This window comes from Lutra lutra, chromosome 13 (assembly GCF_902655055.1).
Source record: "Lutra lutra chromosome 13, mLutLut1.2, whole genome shotgun sequence".
NCBI lineage: Eukaryota > Metazoa > Chordata > Mammalia > Carnivora > Mustelidae > Lutra > Lutra lutra.
This window is the reverse complement of record NC_062290.1, coordinates 89,805,374-89,817,648: the sequence shown is the minus strand read 5'-3', so window position 1 is coordinate 89,817,648 and position 12,275 is coordinate 89,805,374. Positions and strand designations below refer to the sequence as shown.

General features: G+C 45.9%; 1 protein-coding gene across 4 annotated transcripts in view; it reads right to left on the bottom strand.

Annotated features, from left to right (window-relative positions):
• Positions 1-12,071, bottom strand: part of GPR107 (G protein-coupled receptor 107) — a 76,291-nt gene extending 64,220 nt beyond the window's left edge. For 2 of the 4 annotated variants that reach the window (XM_047699130.1, XM_047699131.1), the window contains exon 1: positions 11,722-12,071. In XM_047699130.1, the coding sequence (XP_047555086.1) occupies positions 11,722-11,862 (141 nt within the window). In that variant the 5' untranslated portion in view covers positions 11,863-12,071. The remainder of the gene's footprint in view (positions 1-11,721) is intronic. The other 2 variants (XM_047699133.1, XM_047699134.1) reach the window with 2 other exon arrangements.
• Between the last annotated feature and the right edge of the window lie 204 nt (positions 12,072-12,275).

The window sequence follows — 12,275 nt, the reverse complement described above, 5'->3', positions numbered from 1 at the left end:
TCATTCTGTGTTTTAAAAATTTGGCTATACTGTGTCATAATGTATAAGTACTTCTACAATTTGCATTTCCAGACATTGTGCTTTTTGAGGACATTTCTGTGTTGATACACTTAACACGCTCTAGTTCCTCATTTTACCTGCTTATAGTCCATCACACGTACATCACAATACAGGCAGTTCCAATCTACAAGGGTTCGACTTACAATGTTTTGGCCTTACAACGGCACAAAAGTGATAAGCATTCAGTAGAAACCATACTTCAAATTTTAAACTCGGCTCTCTTCCCAGGCTGGAGGTGTGTGTGATCCTGCTGGGCAGTGGCAGCAAGCTGCTGCTCAGGCAACCCTGCGATCACAATGAAAACCAACTCCTACACTGACAACCACTCTGCTTGTCACTTTCAGTACAGTATCCAATACACTACACGAGATATTCTGCACTTTATTATAAACGGGCCGCGTGTAAGGTGATTTTGCCCAGATGCAGGTTAAGCGCTCTAAGAGTTTAAAGCAGGCCAGGCTAAGCTCTGATGTTCGGTAGGTTAGGTGTATTAAATGCATTTTCAACTTCTGACATTTTCAACTTACAGTGGATTTATCAGGACTCAAAGGTGAGTCAAGGGAGATCTGTACATCCACTTCCCCATCCATGTACATTCAGGTAATTTCCAATCTTTAGCCATCACAATGCTGTTATGAACATCACCGTACACATTTTCTTACGCATATTTGTGTGGGGACTGAGACTATATACACCTAGATGTGAAAATCCTGGGACACGGAGTGCGCATACTTTCAGCTTACTAGAAATCGCCAAACAATCTCCAAAGTATATGAGTTTCCTTATATCCTCACTGAAATCTGGTGTTTCAGGTTCGCCCAGTCTCGGGAGAAATCGTGCTGATGCTGGTCTAGCTGCTGCTACTTCAGGAGTCTGAGCACCTTATCTGTTTAGTAGGCATTTGGGTTTTTCTTTAGCAAAATGCCTTTTTTAGAGCCTCTACCACTTTCCTTTTAGATTTTTAATGTTCTTTATACATTCTGTCTCCTAAGCTTTGACTTTGATGTTGCAGGTGTCTTCCCCCAGTCTTTCACCTTTATCTTTAATTGTGTAGTATCTTCTACCCTACTTTTTTTTTTTTCAATTTTGAAGGACAAAACCTATCAATCTTTATTCCTGATGGTATTTTTATTTTTTTAATTTAATTTATTTGACAGACAGAAATCGCAAGTAGGCAGAGAGGCAGGCAAAGTGGGGTGGGGGTAGGAAGCAGGCTCCCTGCTGAGCAGAGGGCCCGATGGAGGGCTCCATCCCAGGACCCTGAGATCATGACCTGAGCCGAAGGCAGGGGCTTTAACCCACTGAGCCAACCAGGTACCCCAGTATTTTTATTTTTTTTTTAAGATTTATTTATTTGATAGACAGAGATCACAATTAGGCAGAGAGGCAGGCAGAGAGAGAGAGGAGGAAGCAGGCTTCCTTCTAAGCAGAGGGGCAGATGTGGGGCTCGATTCCAGGATCCCGGGATCATGACCCAAGCCGAAGGTAGAGGCTTTAACTCACTTAGCCACGGAGGCACCTCATTTCCTGATAGTATTTTTAAAATCTTTCTTTCTTTTTTAGAAATATCCTTCTCTATTCAAGGTCATAAAATAGTAATAATACATTATTCTAAAAGTTTAAGGGTCGCTTTCATGTTTTGATCTTTAATCTACCAGGAATATATTTTTGTGTAAGGTAGTTCTCGATTTCATTTTTTTCTCCCCATATGGAAAGCCACTGGTCCTAAGACTATTTCAGAGCAATCTGTCCTAACTTCCACTGCTCTGTGGCGCCACCTCTATTATGCATCAAGATCTCATTAAGAGGTAATGCTTCCTACTCTGTCCGATTGATCTGTCTGATTCTCGCTACAGTATCATATGGCTTTATGATCTGAAACCAAGTAAGGCAAGACCTCTCTTCTGTTTAGATGTGTGTTGGCTATTTCAGGACTTTTGGTGACCAAAAGGAGAACCAGGGGGCTTCTCGGGTGCTAGTGACATCCTGTTTCTTGACCTGTGTTCAGTCGTAAGAAAATTCACCAAGCAGCACACTTATGGGCTGAGAAATTGGATGACTGGCAGTGAGATGAGAGAGGAGGCCAGCTCACAGAGAGACGGGCTGCCCTGCTTAGACTGTGAGCTCCCTCCTAAGGGGAAGAGGGTGCCCCTAATGGGCAGAAAAGGGCAGTGACATAACTGGATTTAGTGTTTGGACAGGTCACTCCAGCTACAGAACAAATACAAAGTGGACTAACGCTGGGACACCAGCTAGAAGGAGACCACATCGGCCCACGAAGTAGAAGGATGGCCTGGACCTCACATCCACGGAATTCAGTGAGGAGAAGTCATGGAAAGATTTTAGGCTTGAGAAAATGAGTGGCTGGTGGTCCCAGTTACCAACGGAAGACCATCTGGAGGGTAGACAGGATGGGGGTGACGGAGTGGAAGGACAAATGGGTTTCCAACATGTAGAGACGCTTAGAAGACAACTGGACGGAAGTGGGGAGATGGGGTGCGTGGATGGCTCAGTCGTTAAGCATCTGCCTTTGGCTCAGGTCATGATTCCAGGGTCCTGGGATCAAGCCCTCCATCGGGCTCCCTACTTGCCGGGAAACCTGCTTTTCCCTCACCCACTCCCCCTGCTTCTGTTCCCTCTCTCGCTGTCTCTCTCTCTGTCAAATAAATAAATAAAATCTTAAAAAAAAAAAAAAAAAGTGGGGAGATGGATTTAGCTATCCAGAGCTTCAGGAGAAAGATCTGACCTGAACATGAAATAGGAAAAAACACTCATAATCCCTAAAGACAATTACTATTTTGGTGTATTTTCTTCTTTTCTCATCTTATTAATAGTTGTTTTGCACGGATAATCCTGTTCTTCTAAAAATGAGAATATAGGGATGCCTGGGTGGCTCAGATGGTTAAGTGTCTGCCTTCAGCTGAGATCATGAACCCAAGGTCCTAGGATGGAGTCCCACATCGGGCTCCTTGCTCGATGGGGAGCCTGCTTCTCCCTCTGCCTGCCGCACCCCCTGCTTGTCCTGCTTACTCTCACTCTCTCTGACAAATAAATAAATAAAATCCTTTTAAAAAATTAAATAAAAATAAAATAAAATTGAAAATACAAAAAAATGCTTCTACCTTAACTTTGTCAACAATTTCACATTAAATTGCTTTCAAATATAAAGCAAGTGGAGGAAAGAGACTTTAATCTAATTGTTCTCATCAACTGAACTTAAGAGAACAAACACAGCAACACTTCACTGAGCCAGCCGAAGGTCACCTACCTGGCTTCATTTTAAACAGATCACCACCTGGCAGTCCACAGATGGCACGGCCTGTAAATGTGTCAGATTTGGCCAACATGTTAGTTTGTTTGTTTTTTAATCTCAAGTAGTTGCTAGCTAGTATCACCTAAATGCCGGAATTTCTAACTTTTCTTGAGGGAACAAAAAGAGAACCACAAGATTCAGCATGTCTCAGGCACATTCCAATGCAGCAAAAGCGGAGAAGCAGCAGCGTCCGCAGAAGCACGCGCTCTGCAGGTCACGCTCCCTGAGGTCTCCCGGGTCTCCCTGAGGTCTCCTGGGTCTCCCTGAGGTCTCCCGGCGCCGGCACACACGGCTTCTACTCAGCTCCAACAGCATCCACACCTGCGACCTCTGATGAAAACCAGTACCAGATCTCAAAGGTACGCAAAAATGTCTTTTAGCAAAAGGCACGCATGATCAATTTCCCTACAACAGAGAGAAACAAGGGTACTACCATCTACCATTCGCTGCCTGCCCACTACTGATGAGAGGAGACGCTCCCCCACGGAGCTTAATATGCAAACTCTTGGCTCATTGATTTCAGACAGCAACTCACAAAAGGAATGAGGTCAAATAGACTCAATAAAGCAAAATTCTGGGGCGTCTGGGTGGCTCAGTCATTAAGCGTATGCCTTTGGCTCAGGTCATGATCTCAGGGTCCTGGGATCGAGCCCCGCATTGGGCTCTCTGCTCAGCAGGGAGCCTGCTTCCTCCTCTCTCTCTGCCTGCCTCTCTGCCTGCTTGTGATCTCTGTCTGTCAAATAAATAAATAAAATCTTAAAAAAAAAAAAAAAGCAAAATTCTGACAGCTAACCTAACTGAAAAAAATACAAAACACAGAAGTCTGGGGTCCTGGCCACCAGGGCTCTCCTGAGTGACAGTCACTGAGGGCTGCTTGCCTGGCACGAGTGGTAAGATGGAAGGAGCCCTGATCCTGGGCTCAAATTCTGTCACCTCCACTTACGTAACCCGAGTTCTGTTTCCCTAACTCATAAAGCAGGGACAAAGACATTTATCTCAACAGGCTGCTACAAGGAGTCAGAGAATAAAAACATCCAACATCAGCACAGTCTCTAGGTTATACAGGATACTTTAATACCAAGTAGCTATGACCACCACTTGAAACAGATTCTATAGGACACCTCGTTTCCAAGTGAGCCTAGAACATGTAAGTGGACCAGTGGTCTCAACCTTCCCGTGCACACAGCAGTCTCACATACTACACTTCTGGCAGCACACTTAAGAGGGACGAAAGATTTAAAACAACATTGAATGTACCAACAGCATCTGGCTCAGTGTCACACGTGCCCAGCTCTCTTCCTGTCTCACTCCATGCTGCCTTGGATGAGCTGTCGGCTGCCTTGACTAAGCTCTCTTCCATGCTCCCAAGGCCCAGGTATTGGGTCTGACCTCGCACAGCTACAAGAACATGCTGTATCCTTTCCTTTCCTTTTCTCAGAGAGAGAGAAGAGAGAATCTTAAGCAGGTTCCATTGCCTAGCACTGAGCGCGACACAGGGCTTGATCTCACAACCCTGAGATCATGACCTGAGCCCAAATCAAGAGTTGGATGCTTAAACGACTGAGCCACCCAGGCGCCCCTGTATCCCCTTCTAGACCAACCTGAGCAATACTCTGGGCAGACAAGGCTAACCACATTATTTTACATAATGACCACAGTTTTGGAGGCTGCCCAGGAAGGGTCTGAGGTTTACTAGGATGGACCAGCGAACAGTCCATGGCCCTGAGATGAGGCACAGCATGGGTAAGGAAGATCCTCTCTCAATTTCCCAAAACTTTTCAGATACTTTTGGGGGTGAGGGGGGCATCACAAAGCAGTTTGTGCAACAGGGCTATGGCCACTGATTTAAGGAAGATCCGCCATGTAAGGCTGGTGGGATCAGGGGGCAGTGGGGTCTGCGTACTCATGCAGAGAGGGATCTGCTCTATCCACTTATGATCATCGCCGCATCACACCGCTACAGATGTCTCTAAAGGCTCTAAGGAAAAACCTTCCCTGTGTCCTCTGAGCTTCTGGTGGCTGCGGGCAACCCGTGGATCTGCTTTGCGTGCAGATGCCTCACCCCGGTCTCTGCTTCTGCCTTCACATGGCCTTCTTCCTTCCTGGGTGCGTCTCTTCTTGTAAGGACACCAGTCATTTTGCAAGGAGGGCCCATCCCAATCCAGTATGACCTAATCTTTGCTACTTACTTCTGCAAACAGCCTATTTCCAAATACGGCACATTCTGAGGTTCTGGGTAGATAATAATTTTGGAGGGACGCTAGTCAGTGCAGTAGATACCGATACAGAAATATCCATCTTCCTAATCATTCACACTGAAGTATTTAAGTCTTAATTACCCGGCCCACATATGTCTTCTCCTTCAACTAAAGAGGTGAAGGAAAAGAGAACCCACTAGCTGGTCCAGACAAGATTTTTTGACTCCAAGTGTTTTTCTACTAGTTAAAAAAGTAGTAAACTACATATGAGGGAGACAAAAAAAGAAGAAACAAAAATGTCTAACAGCAGCAGGGGAAGGCGCAGGGCCAATAAAAGTTGGGGGAAAAAAGACGAAACGATCAGTAGACTTTTCCAGGGCGACTATATTAAAAACTCTAGCTATCAGATATTTGATTCCTCTGCACTAGTATTTTCAGAAGAAAGCAAACTAGCACGTATGCCACCAAAGAGTCGTCAGTTTTAAAAGGGCCTGTTATGTGCTCATACACACATGCTGAAGACCGGATGCTTGATACACAGTAGTACTTAGAAGAAATCAGGGGCGCCTGGGTGGCTTGGTCAGTTAAGCGTCTGCCTTCAGCTCAGGTCATGATCCCAGAACCCGGGTCGGCCGCCCTGCTCAGTGGGGAGTCTGCTTCTCCCTCTGCCCCTCCCCCTGCTCATGTGCACGTGTGTGCGCTCTCTCTCTTGCTCGCTCACTTTCTCTTTCTCTCTCAATAAATAAAATCTTAAAAAAAGAGAGAGAGAGAGAGAGAGATGAAACCCTGAAAGGTCCGTGTAAGGAACCATTTAAAGCAAACACTGAGGTTAGGAGTCTCTAGCTCAAATGGCAGGTACTGGTGTTAAAATAACCTTCAAAGTGCTGTAGACTATGCCACCTGGGTGCTTAAAAGAAGGTAGGAAAAGGTATGAAAAAGGACGAAGACCCAGATCAACCCATATGTTCCCATTATCCACGCCCGAACGAAAGGGAAACCTGCTGTGTTTTGGCCACACCAATTACCTACAGAGCAGCATGTGCTCAAGCCAAACAATGCTTCACTCCATTGGTTTAATAAGAGGAAAAGGAGTAATTCAGCTATGCTAATGGGTAATTACACAGGAGCTGCCCCTCATGTCCCGCAAAATATGCCAGTTCGATAATTATATCCCCAAACTTAATCCTTCCACCATGAATGTGAGTAGGAGGGTGGGAACATACGTTTGCAATCTGAGTACAGATACCCATCCTGCTCCTTTGCTCCCTTCCCAACCATGAAGCCACATTCACAGTATCACCTGGTCGTCCTCCTACAGCCTGATAGGTGGTGGAAGCAGCATCTCCCTTCATAACCTCTGCCAGCAACCTAGATGCCATCCCCTCCTTTCCCACTACATCTGTCCCTCATTTACCTTCTAAATAGCTAGTGGTCAGGGCACTCAGCTGGCTCAGCTGATAGAGTGTCTGACTCTTAATCTCGGGGTTGAGTTTGAGCCTCATGTTGGGGGCAGAAATTACTTAAGAATAAAATCTTTAAAAATTTTATCCTTAAAATTAAGAATAAGATCTTAAACTTAAAATAAATCTTAAAAAAAAAAAAAAGCTAGTTGTCTGTACCCTCTTCTCCCTCCTCTGCACAATGCCCTACTTTAGGCCCTAATCTTGTACCTAGACCCTGTGTATCCTTACCGCTTGCTTCCAGTCCTGCCCTCCTGATCAACTGTCCACAGAAACCTACCTAAAATGTCAACTCAGGGGCGCCTGGGTGGCTTAGCTGGTTAAATATCTGACTCTTGATTTCAGCTCAGGTCATGATCTCGGGGTCGTGAGACTGAGCCCCACGCTGGGCTCTGTACTGGGCATGGAACCTGCTTGGGATTCTCTCTCTCCCTCTCCCCGTGCCCTGCCCCTGCCCCCTGCTCACACACACTCTCCCTCTCAAAACAATATAAAACGTAGGAAAGAAAAGAAAATGTAAACACAATCACTCCCAACCTAAAAAAACTTCAGTGGCTCCCTGAATGCTACAGACAGGATTCAAATGCCTTCACATAGCACAATGGCCTACCTCTTCACTCCTTATCCACCAACACCATGACAGTGGACTATTTCTTGTCACCATGCTCATGAGGCTGCCCACTCTGACTGGACTATCTCTTTCCATATGCTTCTCTCAGCTAATTCCTCTTCCTAGCATGTAAAGTCTTGAGAGTCCACTCAGATGCTACCTCTTACAGAAAATCTTCCCTGTCTTACACTCTTAGAAAATGTTCAAGATTCTGCCTCCCCCCACCCCACCCCCACCCATTTCAGGGCATGGCTATTAAAAACACAATGCTGTAACAAAGCTACTTGTTTCTGGGGCACAAAGCACATATCTGACAAAAACATAGTATCTAGAATATATAAAGAACTGTCAAAACTCAACAATAAAAAAATCCAATTAGAAAACAGGCAAAAGAGGGGTGCCTGGTTGGCTGAGTTGTTAGAGCACGTGACTCTTGAGCTCGGGGTGGTGAGTCCTAGCTCCATGTTGGGCAGAGAGTTTACTGAGAAAACAAACAACAACAAAACCCAAAACACAACTACCTGTTTCTGTGCCTGTCTCATTTTTGCATTTCTAGTGCCCCCCACATAGTAGGCATTTAATAAATGCGGAATTAATGAATTACTATTTGGTTGGTTCTAATACTCAGTGCTATGTTTCACATAAATGTACCTAAGCCTTGTAACTACCCCGTGAGAGAACAAGCATCATTCCTACTTTACAGATGAGGAAACTGAGGGTCGGAACAGCAAGTGAACACCAATCTCTTTGCCTTCTCTTCCACACACAGTCTAACCCTACCCCACTCCCTCACCCTGGCACATTCTTACTCTCCAGGTCTCCGCTTTAATGTCCCTTCTCCACGGAACTGTTCCATTATGCCAAAAACCAAGGCATGTTTCTCCTCGCACAAAGTAAAATCCACACATCTCAGCACGACCTCCAGGCTCATGTGTACCTCCTCTGCCTGCTGTTCCCCATGCTTGTGCTCTCTCTTTCCCTCTCTCTGACAAATAAAATCCTAAAAAAAAAAAAAAAAAAGGAAGTCTATACTATACTCAGAATATAGAGGACCACATCTGTTTGCTTTGCTGGTCTGAAACCTCCATGCCTGGATGGCCTGTGGGATCATGACTAACACCAGCAGTCTATGCTCCCTGAGCATATGAGTGCCTAAGGAGTAACACTTGTTTGCACCTTGATACTTTTTCCTTTGTCTCCTGTGCCATATTTGAGAAATATAACAAGATCTACTACATGACAGACATAGAACTTAATCAAGACGGTCCTATATTTTGACACCGGACAGTATAATTACAGATCAAATGCCTAACTGCTATGGTCTGAATGTTTGTGTTGCCCCAAAATCCATGTGTTGAAATCCTAGTCCCCAAAGATAATGGTATTAGGAGGTAGGGTCTTTGGGAGGAACTCATGTCATGAGGGCTGAGCCTTCATGAATGGAATGTGTCCTGTAAAAGAAACCCCACAGAGATCCCTCATCCCTTCCACCATTCAGGTACAGCAAGTAGACAGCATTATGAGCCAGGAAGAGGGCCCACAACAAAGCAAGAATCCCATCTTGGAATCCCAGCCTCTAGAAGTCTAAAAAATAAATTTATGTTGTTTATAAGCTACCCAATCTGCGGTATTGTTACAGCAGCCTGGAAAGACTAAAGACTAATGAACACAGAAGTGTAAGCCCTGGACATCAACATGACAGAAAGACAGACAATCAGACACCACGTCTCCCAATGCAAGAACACAGCACTAACTATGAAGTGGTCTTGCCAAAAGAATCAATCCCGAACATGATCAAGCCTCTAGTCCAATTAACAGTTAAAGGATAGAAGAATACATTAAACTAGAAAACACATGTCCACGCAAAGACACACATGTGAATGTCTGTAGCAGCATTATTCACGATAGCCAAGAAACGGGGAAAAAAAAAAAAAAAACCCAAATATTATCATGCGGTGAATCAAGAAGAAAAAAATGCAGTCTCTCCACACAATGGAATAGTATTCAGCCACAAAAAAGGAATAGGTTACTAATACCTGGTACACATGGATGAACCTCAAAAGTTTAAGTAAAAGCTACAGACACAAAAGACGCTATATTGTGTGATTCCATTTATATGAAATATCCAGAAAGGGCAAATCTATAGAGTCAGAAAGGAGATTAGAGGTTGCCTGGGGCTGGGTGTGGGAATGGGAATGAACTACAAATCAGCACAAGGGATCTTTTGGTGGGGATAAAAACGTTCTGCAGCTGGACTGTGGTGACAGTTGCACAACTCAACAAATTTACTGAACTGTACACTTAAAACGGGTGAATTTCATGAAATGTAAACTGAACCTCATTAAGGTATTTTATAAAACGGAGCCTAAAGAAAGAGAAGGAATCTGGGGCACCTGGGTGGCTTAGTCAGTTCAATGTCTGACTCTTGATCTCAGGGTCGTGAGTTCAAGCTCCGTGTGAAGACAATCTAATGCTGCTGTTTTGAGGGGCTCCTTTCAGGTGACTTCTGTTTCCTTGGGGAAGAAGTCAGAATATTTACTTTAACAGAAAAGAAACCACTACAGTGTTATTATGGAACGACCACCGTTATACTTATGAAATATGTACACGGATGAAAAACATTAAGTAATTTAGCACAACAGGAAGAAAGCAATTACCAGAATTACACCAATTCAGTGTGTTTCTACCACTGAGGTCAATATATGTTTTTATCTCTACCAACACTGTCAGTATGTACCCAGTGATGCTGACCACCTGACATTTTAATTCTAGAAATATAGAAAGAGCACTGGATTGGGAGCCAAGAGACATGGCCCAGTGTGTCCTATTACTAGCTTTGTCTCTAATTTATAACCTATCTGAATTCAGTTACTCTACATAATTTAAGGATCCTAACCTATAAAATGAAAGCATTCTGAAAATCAGGAGTTCTTTAAGTTGGAGTCATAAGCCTTGCCACGGGGTAAACTTCAGTAGAATTAAAAAGTCCCAGAAATTCCCCAAGAATGTTTTGTCTACATTTCTACCTGCACTTCTCTGGGGAGAGGTTCTATAGATTTCAACAGATTCTCAAAAGGAGTCAATACTCACCTATCTCCCTGCACTTAAGAACCATTTTAATCAGGATAATTTTTACTTACAAACAACGAGAACCAAAAGTTGGTGCATGGGTCTGGCCAGGCCTTTTAATCTGCATTCTATAGTCTTTAAATTCTACCTTCACAAAATACAATGCTCCATGGTTTGTTAAAGTGATGTGTTTAGTAAGACGAACCTCCTATAATCCTACAACTTCTTAGAAAATTATACATTTTGAAAAACACGTACAAGGCTTTGGGTCATAACAACTTTTCTACTCCCCAAATATATTAACCTGCTGAACCGCCTGGAGGCACGTTTTAGCCTTAGATGGCTGTTAGCTGTGAGTTACAAAGTAAGATCCAAAGGATCATTCCAGGCCCATCATAGATCTCTTCAGACAACGACATGAGTGAGGGAGAAGAGGGCAGGCTCTCTAATTAGAAACACATTTTTAATGTTGGTTTCAAATTCTCGGTCGTGTATTTCCAGCAAGATTTGAAATTCCTCCTGGAGATTCCCGCTTTCGTCAGTCCAGACGGCGCCCTAAGCCGCACCGGGAAACTGAGGCTAAGGTTTCGCATACCTTCAAGGGGCACAAGAGAATGAAAAGTGGACACCGCCGACAAGCGAAGTCGGGGATAAAAGTTAGAGGTGCAAAGGGAGGGGGAAGAGCTGGTCGCTACCAGCTAGGAACCTAGGGAAGCCAGCAGGGACTGCAAGCGCGGCTTCCGCAATCTCGGGGATTAACGCCGCAGTTCAGCCCCTTCCCCTCTGAGACTCAGCTCGAATCTTCCTGCCTCTTCCAGACGGCCCGAGGACCCCCGCCATTCCCACAGTTCCCAAAAGAGCCCTCTCAGAGAAAGGCCGCGCCGGGGGAAAAAAGGGGTGAGGGCGATCGCTGAGACTCCCCCCACCGTGGGCCAAAGCTGCCCCCAGCCCAGGAGAGAGGCCTCGGCCTCCGCCCCTCGCCCGGCCCTGGCCGGCCCTGGCCGGCCTCACCTTGAGCGCCAGGTGGTGGACGCGGCCCAGGCCGGGCTGAGCCAGCAGCTGCAGCAGCCCCAGCAGTGGGAGCAGCCGGACGCCGGCGACCAGCGGAGGACAGCGGGAGCCCGAGGGGCCGACTGGCGCCGGGACAGCCATGTTGTTCCAGCATCACCAGCTGCTTCCTCTCCCGCCTACTTCCGGGGGCAAAGGGCGGCGACTCCCGGAAGGGCCTGGAATAGGAGGTCGGCGGCGGGTAGTGCGGTGCCTGAGGGGCTGTTTCCTAGGGCGTGAGGCCGGGGAAGTGGCCGAGGGGCCGAAAGTGGCTACCTTGGGGCCATTCAGTTTGGCCTCCGCTGTGAGGACTTTCGGTTTAGCCGGAAGGGGTGGAGCCCTCCCCGCGGTGGTGGTGGTGGTGGCGGTGGGGAGATGTTTGAGAAATTTGTGGTGGTTGCCGTGGCAACAGTGGCCGAGCAGGACGCTCCTCCCCCTCTCCCCTCGCGGGGCCTCTAGTCCGCCCCGCAGAGTTTTGCAAGCGACCTTGGGCCTGCGAGACCGCGACCGCAGGGGGA